The sequence below is a fragment of the Ambystoma mexicanum genome, chromosome 9, assembly GCF_040938575.1.
Source record: "Ambystoma mexicanum isolate Mex_15411 chromosome 9, UKY_AmexF1_1, whole genome shotgun sequence".
NCBI classification, from domain to species: Eukaryota; Metazoa; Chordata; class Amphibia; order Caudata; family Ambystomatidae; genus Ambystoma; species Ambystoma mexicanum.
In genome coordinates, this window is record NC_090931.1 from 1,303,480,217 (window position 1) to 1,303,493,747 (window position 13,531).

The 13,531-nt window shown below is 45.1% G+C and overlaps 1 protein-coding gene across 1 annotated transcript in view; it reads left to right on the forward strand.

Annotated features, from left to right (window-relative positions):
- CCDC14 (coiled-coil domain containing 14) overlaps positions 1-13,531 on the forward strand; it is a 384,504-nt gene that overhangs the window by 248,159 nt on the left and 122,814 nt on the right. The window contains exon 10 of the mRNA XM_069616670.1: positions 1,282-1,364. Coding sequence (XP_069472771.1) covers positions 1,282-1,364 — 83 coding nt within the window. The remainder of the gene's footprint in view (positions 1-1,281; positions 1,365-13,531) is intronic.

The window sequence follows — 13,531 nt, forward strand, 5'->3', positions numbered from 1 at the left end:
CGCTTACTCTACATTAAGCATGTAGCCATTCAGCCGAATACCCGAGTGAGGCGCAGTGATTTCCCACACATGCGTTTCTGTGGAGGCATCTGTAATGAGAAGTAGATTGCACTTTGGGCACATAGTCCATTACATTGTTACGGTTATTCCACGTGCATTCTGTGGCTGTAGTTCTGTGGAGTCCTCAGTACTTTGAGAGGTGCATTCTGGGACATAAGGCTTGCATTTTCTGTTTGCTGCTAGAGGGTGAGTGCATTCTGGAACATATATGAGGTCTTAGATCATGGGTGACCCAAATTGCATTCTTGTAAGTTCAGTCAGATAGTTAACTTTGTCCTGTGAGAGACACTGCATTTGGACTATTTACTGACTCTAACCGTGTGCATTTTTAAACTTCCTTTCTGGGGGGGAATCTGTTTTCTGTCACAGGTTGAAGGATACTTGTCCCGCCTAAGAGTGTTTTCTGTGACAAGTAGACCTGTTAAAGGCACTTATTGAGAGCAGCAGATGACTTTATAGGACATGTGAGAACGAGTACACTATAACATAGTCCTATTTATCTGAGTGAGGGAGAGTGCTTTCTGGCACACACATTTCTCAGCACAACTGTCCCGAGAGAGAGGTACAGTGTGTTCTAGCACATATGTTCAAAATGGAGGCTTCTCTACAATGTGAAACACTTAATTCTGGGACATGGTCTTGTGAATAATGTGCAGATTCAGATGATATAGGACGTCATCCTGTGGGGCCTTTGTATAAAGACATGAAGCCCTCTGGCCACCTGGGCTACGTAAGGCAAAGTGTATTCTTTGACAATTAATTCTGCTCTATTATCTGTTATATATGAAGCAGAGTGAATTCTGGGCTATGTTTTCGAGTGGATCCCAGTACTGAGTGACAGAATGTGTATTTGTTATGTTGGGGTACCTGGCTATTTGAGTCGGTACCTAGCGTATAAGACTCAGATCGGAACATATGTTGACGGTAGATGGGCATATATGCCTGCACCAGGCATTTGATGGCAATTAACAATGAATGCTGCACCGGTCATTTGAAAACAGCACATGTCCATATGAGACTGCACCTTTTCCAGGAGAACTTATGGCTATACCTGGGCTTATGAGGCTATATATGGTTTTAAATTAGCCAGTCCTGTTGGTTTTGTCAATGGGCGTTCTTTATGGGAGCACTCGATGTTTGGGTATGATTGAGACCTTTCTTCACTCGCATGTGAGTTCTATGTGATTAACAGTATTAATGCTTTTCTGAATTTGTTTTAAGGCGCCTACGAATTTTGAACCAACAACTTAGAGAACGTGAGCGAGTTGAAAAAGAATCCAGATCTCCAGACTTTAACTTTGAATGTAAGTACTAAAAGGTTGTATTAACATTTTTAGTGAAACTGAAAATAACAGATGCAACTTTACATGAATGCTAACTCATGTTAGAAAATCTTGCATCATTTCATACCTTCCTTCTCTATGACGAGTGAGAACTCTAGCTCTCTCCCAGAGTTATAACCACATCCGTAAACTAGATTTATAGAAATGTCTTTGTGTGTAGAGTGAAAAGATGCTGTGCCCTCACAGTGGCCATGTTAATACCAAAGATGGCCACTGGTGTCCGTGTGGGCTACTTCAGAATCCTTTTAGCTCCGTTTCTACAGGCCCATTTTCCTAGATCCTAGATCCACTTAGTTCTGCTGGACTGTCCCCTACAAATGTTTTTGCTCGCTCAAGCATAGTAGTTTCATCAAAAACCAGAGTCCCAGCTGTATAACCTTTGTATTTGGTGCAAGGATCTGGAAGAAAGACAGGTTTTGAATTCCCTTTTGAACATTAGGGTAGTCCAATGGAATATATTTCTACCCAGATCTTGACGAATGTCTAACCTAGGCCAGTTCATTTGAGAAAACAAAGCAGCATTGTCCGATAAGGGTTGAGAGCTCAGCCGGAAAATAAAACTGCACATTTTTTTTTTCCCTCTGATGCCCAGACTTAATTTTCAATACTTAGGCACAGGTCTGGACACTATCACAGCAAGAGTATCTTCTTTGGAGAAAATACTTTTTGGCCTACAAAAAATGCTTCAATCTACAGACTATTTCTCACTCCATGTAAGGCTAGTTTATTCGCTTTTGGGACCCACTTTGTCCTGTGGCAAGACCATAGATGAGCACACTGCAGGAATGTGTTGAGAATCCGTGGTGTATACACCTTACCTATTAACAGGTAATCCCAAATTGTGGATAGCCCCCTTCCATATCCTTAAGGTGCTCTTATTATGATCACAGACCAATTGTAATAACAAGCGTTTTCTCATTAGTATTCAAGAAAATCAACCATCAAATAAAATATCCTTTCATAAATTCCAATTTCGTGCTTTATTGCACTGCAATCAATACTTGACATGAACACAGTTTCCCATGTATTGGATAACATCCACAATAAGAATAAAACACTTCATGTAACATAAAGTCTGCCAGCATAGCCAATATTCTTTGGCTTAATGGTGTTGCCCACGTGTTTAGGATATCTATCTGTATCCTTCTTCCAAGGCTTAATTTCCTGCAATTCTTAATTTTGCATTAGTATTCATTATTCTCTACAAGAAGAGTCTCTTTAAGTGCAACTCTTTCTACTCCCTCATTTCAAGGGCAACCCCAAAAGTACAAAAACCTCTCAATCACTGACCTCTTCTGTGTCTCAACCTCTACCTAAACGATAATAAAAATATCACTAACCTCAACACTAACCCTTTGCAGCTCAATAATCCAACCCCCATCCTCCTTACCAGATTCAATCGGCTGACAAACCCAATCAGGATTGCTCAGTCGTGTGCAAGGAGACACTAGTCTCCACAGACTATCAGAGGCCTAAAGTTTGTTAATAAAACAATGCGCATAAGCGCTATTCTCTCGTCTCACTTACTGTTTTGCTAGAGCTTGTATACATAGACAGCGGGCAACCAACCAGCGAATCAGTGGTCTCAGAAACCAGATTTGTTGCAAGGGATGCTGACACTTGAAACCTCAGCAGAAGATTGATTATGTTAGGGATGTAAAAAAAGTCGAACCTGTTCAGCAGTGTCCCCTCTGAATTGATCATACATCGCCAATCAGTGGTGACGTACACCTCCCTGTAAGAATTGAGGTGCCCACATACAGATGTTGTCAACACTAGGTCCCTGCTCCATCAAAGAGACTGCCTTCTGTGTCAATATGCTGTGGCCAAGGTCGATCAATATCTGTCCATCTAGCCATCTGCTCCAACGGCCTTCTCAAAAGAGTGATAATACCACCACAATGTATTAGCTTGTTGGCTTAGGTATGCCAGAGGTCTGAGGGTTATTGTGAGCTCACTGTCTCAGCTCCCAGGGCCAAACAACCCTCCCCCAGAATACAGAGGACTCGGCCAAGGGCAAGTTAGAACATTTGTTTATTGCACAAACCGACAGTATCATACAGGACATTCGAAAATTCCCAGAATCGCTGCTCCCCAGCTCTTGTCAGGCCATTTTTTTTGCCCCCGTCCCCTACGTCATAACATGGACCCTTCCCTGAAAAACCTACGTGTCCTTCTGGTTGGGTGATTGGAGTGGTATCCCTTATGGATAGCACCTATAGATCTTGTTTGATTTGATCTTGGCCCTCACATGTCAGGTGGCAGGCCTGTCCCTTCCCTGAGACACTATCCATTACATTGTTGCAGGGTCGCAGAATTACCAATGGCCCTTGCCCTCTGCCATCCACCCCTGTATTTCTGCTCCCTGATTGGCTGGAACTGGTCACCCCAGGCCTGAGACCGAGCTCTGTTCTCCGTGCATTGTAGTAATACCACTTTTGCCTGTGAGTGTGCCCTCAGCGTTGCAACAGGGTTAACGATTCCATGTTTCACTTTGGCTGTGTTGCTGAGAACCGTTGGTCTTCCCACCGTGGGTGAATGACTATTGTCTAGCTCAGCTGCATCACGTGGTTGAGGACCACGAAATCAAGCTCTTCTGGTCTGCAATTTGAGGATTTATTCAGTTTTTCTGCAGATGGCCTCTTGTCGTTCGGTTTGGAATGTGTTGCTTGTCTCTGACCTTGGCTGCAAGCCCTGGCCTGCTGTTATGTGCAGCCTGGTTCTGCTTTCCCTCGTCTCTCGTCCTGCGGCTTGTGGCCTCTTGTAACCCTCATTATGCTTGTACTATGATTTCTACATATCTATACCGTGCTGTTCTTCCCATAGGTTAGTCGTGTCTGGCCCTTCCAGTCTCCTTATGTGATCATGTAGTTCCATAGGGCTAGTTGCAATAAGCATCTGCAAGCTTGCTCTGCATTTCTTCGTTTGCCTTGCATTCAACGTTTCTGCACTTGGCTAATGAGAAGAAAAATAAAAGCTTTAGACAGTATGTATATGTATCTGGCCTCTATCTACAGAACTGTGTAAACCTGTTCTTCGTGTGTGAGCGCGTGTGTATGTTTGTAACTTTGTGCATGTGTGCGAGTGTACTTTGTGACTAAGGTGGCTATGTCATGGTTTCTCTAATGACGTCAGTACAATGGTTTCTCTGCATTAGTCAACGTCATCCATCAAGGCGTTTGGGTCCATGACCAGTGTTGAGGCACTTGTGTCCAAAAACACATTTGCTGGATAAGGTCTGAATGGTTGTGTAAGAGGGTATGTGTACGCATATGTAGATGTCACTGGCCCTCCTGGGGGCTGTCCGAATAGTGAGTTGCTTTGTGCGTTTTTAACTATTCGTGCCGCCATTTTTATGAGGGTGAGTGAGTAGGGGCATTCCAGAGACCCTCTCTTCAATCTAAATAAGCACAGGATGGAATTCGGAGCACTTGTCTTATAAATCTAACCGCATACGGCATTGGGGTCTGGCCAGCAACATACTGGCAGCCCACATACCTTGGATGCAGAACACCCTGGTGGATGTCCTGTGAAGGTCTGGTGCCTGCGGAATACCCATTTTATAAACTAGTCTGAGACATTTCTCTACACCTTTCCTCCAATTCCTCTGATACCGAAGTTGATCACCAAGCTGAAACAATGCAGAGCAGTAACAATTATGTTAGTAGCCCAACCTGGCCACCCAAATGATAGTATCCTGATGTTCTTTTTCCATTTAGTCAACCACATAGGAATATACTGTGCATACAGAATCTCCTGTCCTGGTGTAAAGAAACGGTTTCACCACAATTTAACAACATTGCCCCTCACTGCACAGATCCTGAAATTAATATATGCAGTCAAGGCGTTTGAAGCAGCTGTTAGAGGGATCAGGATAGTCCACGTCGTCTTATGCGGTGCACCCTGTTTTGGCGTGGGCCATTTTGCCACGCCAATGTGGCCACATAGCCCCTTCCACGCAGCCACAGTGGCACAACAACCATCTCGGCACCGCTCATTTGCCGCAAGGATGACTTGGGTGCAGCAGCTGTGTTACGAAATAAATGCAAACACGGATTAAAAAAGACCCTGCACCCAGTGGCGTCTGAACGCAGATTTCCAGTCTGCGAAGCCGAGCAGTTCGCCACAAGACCATACAGAAATTCTAGTGAACAGCACATCTTTTATACTTATCCTGCAATTAGATATATTATTGTAGGGTAAGTATGAAATTCGTGCAATTTAATCTATAAATTCCGTTTGGTCTGGTGGCTAAGTGCTGGTCCTTGAAGTCCGGAAATCTGAGTTCGAGTACTTCTTAGTTGAGCACCCAGACATATCGCGGCCCATAGGTCCCTGCAGAGCCGGCACGAGCGGGGTGCCAGAGGGGCAAACTGCCCCGAGCCTCGTAGGGTGTGGCAGGTTCACTGCCTTCCTGCCTCTTCATTTGCATGTCAAATACAAAAGTGTAATACTTACATTCTTCTCTGTGTATGCGGTTTTGCAGCTCACACGTTAAAGGGGGGGTTGAGGAGGAAGGTAATCTTCTATTAGAACATCCTAAACCTCGAGCAGTAGGGTGCAGGCTGAAAACAGGAGCATAGTTCGAGGCAGCTCCCATCAGGATGCTCTCAGCTTCGCTCTGCATGCAGAAATCGTAGCTCTACTACTGGGAGACTTGGCCTGATTTACAAAGCAGTTTTCAGTGGGTTCTGCCTATTGAAAAAACATTTTGCAAATCAGGCCCTCTGCTGTTTCATGTACTTGGGGCCTCATTATGAGTTTGGCAGTATTCCAGCAGTAAATCCGGCGAAATACCACTAAACTCAGTTACTGTTACCACCACTTGGTCCCGTGACCACAGGATTAGAAACGGTGGTAGGGTGGTGTTACTCCCCATTTATGGAGGACTCCAGAGTTTTGCCAGAATTGCCACCGGTGGAATTACTGAGGTGTTAGTCCGCAGATTTGAGGGATAAGTGGAGGATTTACCTACAGATAGCGGCAGAATTACCACTGAGTAAATCCGCCCGTGGTAATTCTGCCAACATTGTAATTTGAAGGTGCAGGAAAAGTGGAGGTAACGGAATTACCGCCACATTTTTTTCAGCACCACCAAACTTATAAGGAGGCCCTTGGTGTCAGTGGAACATGCAAAGAAGTCAATGAACTTCTTTTTAACAAGACTTACAAGTGATAATGTATTGTTCGCTGATGAGGCCAAGGGAACTAAGTTTGCATCTAACCAATTTAGCCTGTCATGACTTCCGTGTTCACTGGATTACATCAACATAATAACAATGATCACATACAATAACAAGTATTTTGATAGGTTTTAGTGACACCCTGGTTAAGAAGGTATCTCAGTGAGCTTGTGTTAAGAATTTGTTGCAGCGAACTGTGTTCATTTATGGAGTGGCACAGTTCCAATACTAGGAAGGCCAGCTCAGCCTTTCCTCTCTCTGTAGTTATATGTGTAAATATTTGATAACACTTACTGGGCTACAAAACCACGCCTGCAACAAAAACACTAATTTTAAATGATAAAATAGTACAAAAATAGGTCAAATTAGAGGGAAAGTAAAACCAAAGTGCAGAGTCTAGTATCCGGCTTAACCACCAGAGTACCGTAATTCTGAGTAGATCTTCTTCATTGATTCTATAGCAGTAGTCTAGCTTTGGTGAAAAGGTTTGCCCCTTCAGCTTCTGTTTGCACGCCTTAGCTCTTTGCTGATCTGTAACTTCATCGCGCCTTGAAACACTTGTGTATAGGCACGCTATAAATAAAATATGTCTAGAACATTTGAGTAGAAGGTGTCCTAGAGATGACCAAGCCGGCTAAATGTCAAATGCCTCTCAAATATTGATCTCATGAATAGCAAGCAATCTGCAAGTCGGTGTCAAACAATGACTATGGACATGTGCCTTTTCAGTTTTTTTGTTGGGTGCATTCAAATCTTCAAAATTGCAACAATTCGAACTGGACCATGGATGATGGCAAAATAAACCTACACTAATGCTCTTCGTTTTATTTATTTTTTTATTTTTTGATTAACACGTCTAAAATAATTTTTACAAACATTGCTGTGTTGGTTTATTATGTGCTTTCCATGACAGGTCTATAAAACATGTATTATTTTAGCTTATGGATGTCAAACATTCACAAATTATTGAATCTTGCTGTATGATGAGAACTCGGAAATAATGTAGTCAGCAAGGGCTAAAACTGTAGACTTGGCTCAAATCCTAGCTGCAACACTTAATAAAAGTGTGTGAACCTGGCCACATGTTTAGTCTGTGTCTAACCTGTCATGAATTCCAGTGCTTAAATATTTCAAAGTTTCAGTCAGGTCATTTAGAGTGATTTTGTTCTCAGGGTAAGCACTTCAATCGCACCTCACTCTTAGGTTAACTTGCTCTAGTGTTGCTTCATAAATTACTTTAATGACCATTCATGGATTGCTGAACCCCAAAGTCATTTGTTTCTTGGTTCACTCATGGCAACAATTCTTGAAAACCATGGCCTCTTCTAATGTCGATCTATATTCGGATACGTGCCCCTTCCTGGTAACTTTTAACCAGTATCCACTGCCAATGGTACGGGCAACTTCCAATCTGCCTCCTATACCCATGCATGAACACTATTACATTTTGTAAGGGTGCTAATCTCTGTTCTGCATCTATGCTGTTATGTGTGCCCTTTCTCATATGGCGTCCGATTTCCATCCTGCATGTACACTGAAACCTGCACACTTTCCTTGTGGCTGCTATTGTTGAAATGTGAGAAAACAACTTCCAGTGGACTACTCATGTTGCCCTTGAAATGGCACTTGTTTATTATTCTGATTGTAGTAAAGATAAAGAGAGTTGGGGGACTGTAAAGGAAATTCCATGCTCATTCTGATCACTGCTAGGAAGATATTAAGCTAGATTGTGGTTTGGAACGGGCGTAGTGGGAGGCGAACATAGGTTCGTGGATGCCTTATAGATTTGTCATGTACATGATGTTTGGTGTTTTAATGTAAAGATACTTGGATAACCCCTTTTTAAAATTAAAATGTGTGCATATATGTATATAAATGGATATAATGCAAAACTCACGAATACAACTCTCATACTACATTGAATTCGGGTTCTTGCAAAAATAAAATGAAACGGGCAGTCCTCGAGTCTCCAGCTGGTTTTGCCGCTGGTCCAGTACAAGAAATAGTAAGGTGGCCTCACCCAATGTTTTGCCCCGGGCCTCAAAAAAATCCAGTGACAGCCCTGGGTCCCTGCGCCCTGATTGATGTCCATGACAGTGGCTAACGGGGCGCGCCAACGGATCTACGATATTTGTGTTGAGCGATTTAAATACGGCATACCGTTGTGCCAACATGGGATCCGGACAGTGGGCGCACCGAAACGCCCTGCTTTGCGTCTTACACCTTCAAGTGTGTTTTGTTCCTGGGGTGCCATCTAGCGAAACTGGACTGTAACTCCTGCAAGCAGGGACAATGCTGCTTTAACTTCCTTTATCTGAATACATTTGGTCCTCCTTTTTGCCTTTTTAAAAGTGCTTTTTTTTTGTTTGTGATAACTGCCTACCGGATGTGCCTTCCTCATGCATTATTGTTAATCACTCCAGTGATGACATACTTTCTAGAGTTAGGTTAGATTTGCATTTCTATGCTTAATCTTCCTCCTCTTTGAGATCCCCAGATGCTTTGCCCTTTTACTCTTTTTTTTTTTTTGGGTGTCATTTTGCTGACTCTCCATAGTGTATTTTTGAGTATATTCTTACCTATGACTTTTTGGGCATCTATATTTATTCATTGCAGCACACAGCACTTTTTGTGCATTGTTGCTGGGTTGCCCCGTGGGCTCCCCTATTTATTTTCTCTTTACCTGCCTTGCAGAATTACTATTCTGAAGTGTAGAGTGATTTCAATCCCCTTTACATTTTATATAGAGAGACCAGCACACTACACTTTATGTGGAGTGCTGGGGAGATTCATCGTATCCCCTTTTTCACTGCTCCAGTAACATTTCTGTTACTGTGACAAGCTTGCAATTATGGCTGGTGGCAGTGAACACACTTCAACGACTTTTGTGTTGAAATTACACGCAGGCTGTCAAACCAGCTGCAGTAATTCACAGAAGGGTCACCATTCTACTAGAATGTTGGCTTTTCTTTTTTCACAATTTTTAGTCTGCTCATCCTTTCTTAGTTCATCTGCCGTCCTGGTTGAAGTTTTGTCTTGGGCCAGAACCCTTGGTGTAGACCGCTGAGGTGCCAGAGTGTCTGTGAAGGCAGGAAGCGAAGGCGGAGTTTGAAACTCTGCAGCCCTTTGCCTTCTGGTGATCCTGAGCAAAACAAATTCCCTCTGGGGGGCTGGCTGTCCTGATTGGACAGCCACCTGCCCCGTTCTGTAAACCGCAGGGAGAGTTTGCAGAAGTTGTGTGTGGGTTCATGTGTAACTCTGATTCTGGAAGCTGAAGACAAGTCGACCACTGGAGCTGAATCTGAAGAGGAAGATGAAGAGAAGACGGCTGTAGCCGATTCCACCAGAGTTTGGAGATGCCTGCTGTGTAACCAGAGCCTGTTCTGATCCTTTCTGCCATGCGACCTAGCAGTCCTGAAAATGACTACTCTGACCCAGAGACTTTTGGGACGTTTCAGTCTTGAGGACCTGTAAAACGAGCCATCCCACAATGTGCTGTGACCTTCCTGGGATGCAAACCACCAATACCATGGGACCTCGAGCCTAAGTACTGTGCAGCGCCTTCCGAAATGTGGTTCTCGCTGAAACTTTAGACTTCTGCCGGACCGCCATAGACACAATTTGAATCCCTGAAGCCCCCTCACTAGAGTGCTGTACCGAGAGTGAAGAGAATGACCGGCGACAACCGTCCATCTGGTACCTAGAAAACGGCGCCAAATCCACAGAGCCACGAGAAGCACTGAGGAATCCTTTGTTTGAGCCTTTTCTGTTGACTTCTGTTGCAAGTTTCAATCCAGTGTCAATCTTTTCGTCGCCACTACCACGACCAAGAATCCAGGAACCGGGACCTGTGCTGCTACATCATGAAGTCGTCCCTTAGCAAGGTCTTCACTGCTAAGTACTGTGTAGGCTTGGGTAATACTTAACTAAAGTCTCGTGTCAATCCTGTGTAGCCGATTGGGCGATTCGTGTGTGTGAGTTCGCCCATACTGTTCGCCAAGGCCTAATGCTGGAACGCACCTAGGAAGCCTTCTATGAAGTCCCTAAACACTTTCTACTAACTTTGAAGTCTGTACTTACCTTGACTTTCCTGCATCTGAGCGTCATCCTAAACTGCCTATTCTTGACCACTGGTGTCCCTTTCTGACTCGGAGATCACTCATGCCTTAGAAAAGGGAAGGACTTTACAAGATAATGCCTCTGACTTGGAAATGGAAAAATACTTACTTGCTAAAGGTTTAGTTTAGTTTTTTATTTATAATGCACACCAAACCCAGGGGCATCAGGGTGCAGAGGATAAGGATATGTTACGGAAAGGTGTTACTGTTGTAACTGTAGCTCTGAAATAGAATGTTACACCGTGTTAATAGAATGTTACGTGTTACACGTTCTTACTTACCTTTTGAGTTGCTTGTTACCCCTCAGAAAAGTATGCGTTATTTACTTACCTTTGAATTGTGTTCCACTCTTGTAGAAAGTAATTGAGTTGGTATGTCTTTATTATTCCTGAAAATGAATGTGTAAATGTCACCTTGAATAGCTGCTGCCATTCTAAAAGTGTACCATTGGGGTTTGCTTACCGTGAACTGCTTGGTGCATTTTTAAAACAGTCTTACAGCGTTCTCACTTATCCTGGAGTTGCATTCTGCCCCCTCTGAAAAGTATACAAAGTTCTACCTTAGAATTGTGTTCCACTCTTCAGGAAAGTATCATTGGTATAACTGACTATTCTCCTGCATGGGGTCTGGCGTGGATTCAAATGCTCATGAATATTCCCCGTAGTCCGGCTGGGAATCCCCTGTAAAAGAAAACAAGTTTCACTTAAAAAATTAATTTCTCCTGTAAACCAAACACTGTCCTCTGGGTCATACAGCCTGCATCCAATGACAGTCCTCTCCCTAAGCCCCACCTCTGGCAGCCATCTTCAAATGTTTACCGCACTCTTCAGTGTTCTCGAGTTGCTCTCTGAGCTAGTTTGTTTTTTTAGAGTTTTCTTTATACTCGTGGAAAAGGTTAGATTTTTGTTCCAAGAGCCTGTGCTTTCCTAATCTGCCGTCAACGGGGATCCTTTGTGAAGTTTCATGCCCCTCAAGGGTGAAGATTTGTCGAAGTTTCTGGAAGGCCTTCTTGGGCCTACTTTGTGCCCTCCGACCATGACGGAGGAAAAGGAGGGAAGGATCCTATTCAGGCCCTGCACCAAATGCGGGCTACTGAATGTGTTTGTGGAGGACAAGCATCTACAATGTCTTTGCTGCCTGCACCCGGACCACAAGGAGGTGTTTTGCTAGATATGCCTGGGGTTTTCGAAGAAGACAAAAGACTGGCATAGCAGGCTGGCTGCATGGCTGAACTCAAACAAGGCCTCTGCCCCGTGCTCTGAGCAGGGTCATGCCTCGTCCAGGACTGGCCGGACCGAAGAGCGGTCTACCTCCGGAAAGAGGTCCAAGTCCTTTGAGGTCGCCCCACCCGTCGGGGTCCAAGATAAGGCCAAGAGCCGCAAGTCTTGAGTCCATCGGATTTGCCGCTGATGCGGGTCCCAGTTTGGATAGGTCTGGATCACCATCACCGTCCTCCTGCGGAGCCAGCCTTCCATCAAACTCCTCTTCAAAGAGGAAGTCATCCACCCTGGCCAAGTTACGGGAGAAATCTGATAAGCCCAGGGTGGAGGATGAGAAGAAGGCCTCTCAGCCCAAACAGGCTCAATCGGTGCAGCCAAAGTTCTCGTCGACCACTATGTCGACATCTACTGTGGTCACCACAGCAGTTGTGGGCGCCGATCCTACGAGTGTGGCGCCCACAGTGCAGAGAATATCCCTACCCCTGCAGCGCTACACGGCCACAGAGGCATCAGCGAAGGCTGCAAGCATCCATGGAAAGGGGGAGGGGGGAGAGACACCGGTCCAGGTCATTGTCCAAAGCCCTCAGGGAGGAAAAAGGGGTGGGCGAGGAGGCCCCAAAACAGCCCACAGAGGTTGGCGTTCATCCAATGGATGTCTCCTACACAGATGACCAAGAGTCAGTTGATTCGGCCCACGAAGACAAAAGACGACGCCAGGCTTGTTGCTCCTTCGTTACATCCTCAACCAAGGGACATTTCTATCGACTCTCCACGCCTTGGTGTCCGAGATTCAGGAGAGGTTGCCCCCAGCACCGGTTCCCGTAGTTCCGCAGGCTCCGGACCAGACTCTGTGTAAAAAGAGAAAGCGTCATCCGACAGCCCCACATCAACCTCCTCCACCACGTCAGGCCCCGACTCCCTTAGCGGATCCGCAGACTGGTACGGCCACGGGTACCGACGAAGATAAGGACTTAGTCGTGGCAAACAATGTCACTGCATTTGGATACTCCTCAGTCTCTCCACCAGACGAGGTGGGATCATTTCACTCCATGATCTCCAGGGCCTAAAAGCTGTTTCAGCTGGTGCCTGAGGAAACCAGGAAGGAGAGTTGCTTGTATCAGAGGTGAGAGTCCAAGAGGAAGAATATCATGGCAGTGCCTTTTCTGGACTACATTTGGGAGGAGGGCGTAGCCCTCGTGAAGAATACATGCACGGTTCCAGCCAAGCGAGACAGGTTGGAGAAGTACAGGGTGCCGGACTCTGCACTGAAGAGTCTGAAGTAGCAACTGTCACCGGACTCTGTAGTGTCGGCTGCAGCTAGGAAACGTTCGGCTAACCTGGCCTCATAGTCGTCAGTTCCCCCGGACAGCGAGGGGAAAGGGGATGCACGCCATAGGGAAGAAATTAATTTACACAGTGGCGGCCAATGCCCTTGCTATACTGGCCAGGTATGACAGAGTTGTGGTACAAGCTGGGCCCGATCCTGGAATTCCTCCCCACCACAATAAGACTGAAGTGCTTGCCCTCTTTCAGGAAGGGGAAGTGGCATTGGACCATGCCATTACAGTGGCAGAGGACGTCGCTGACGCGTATTTCCGGCAGACAGG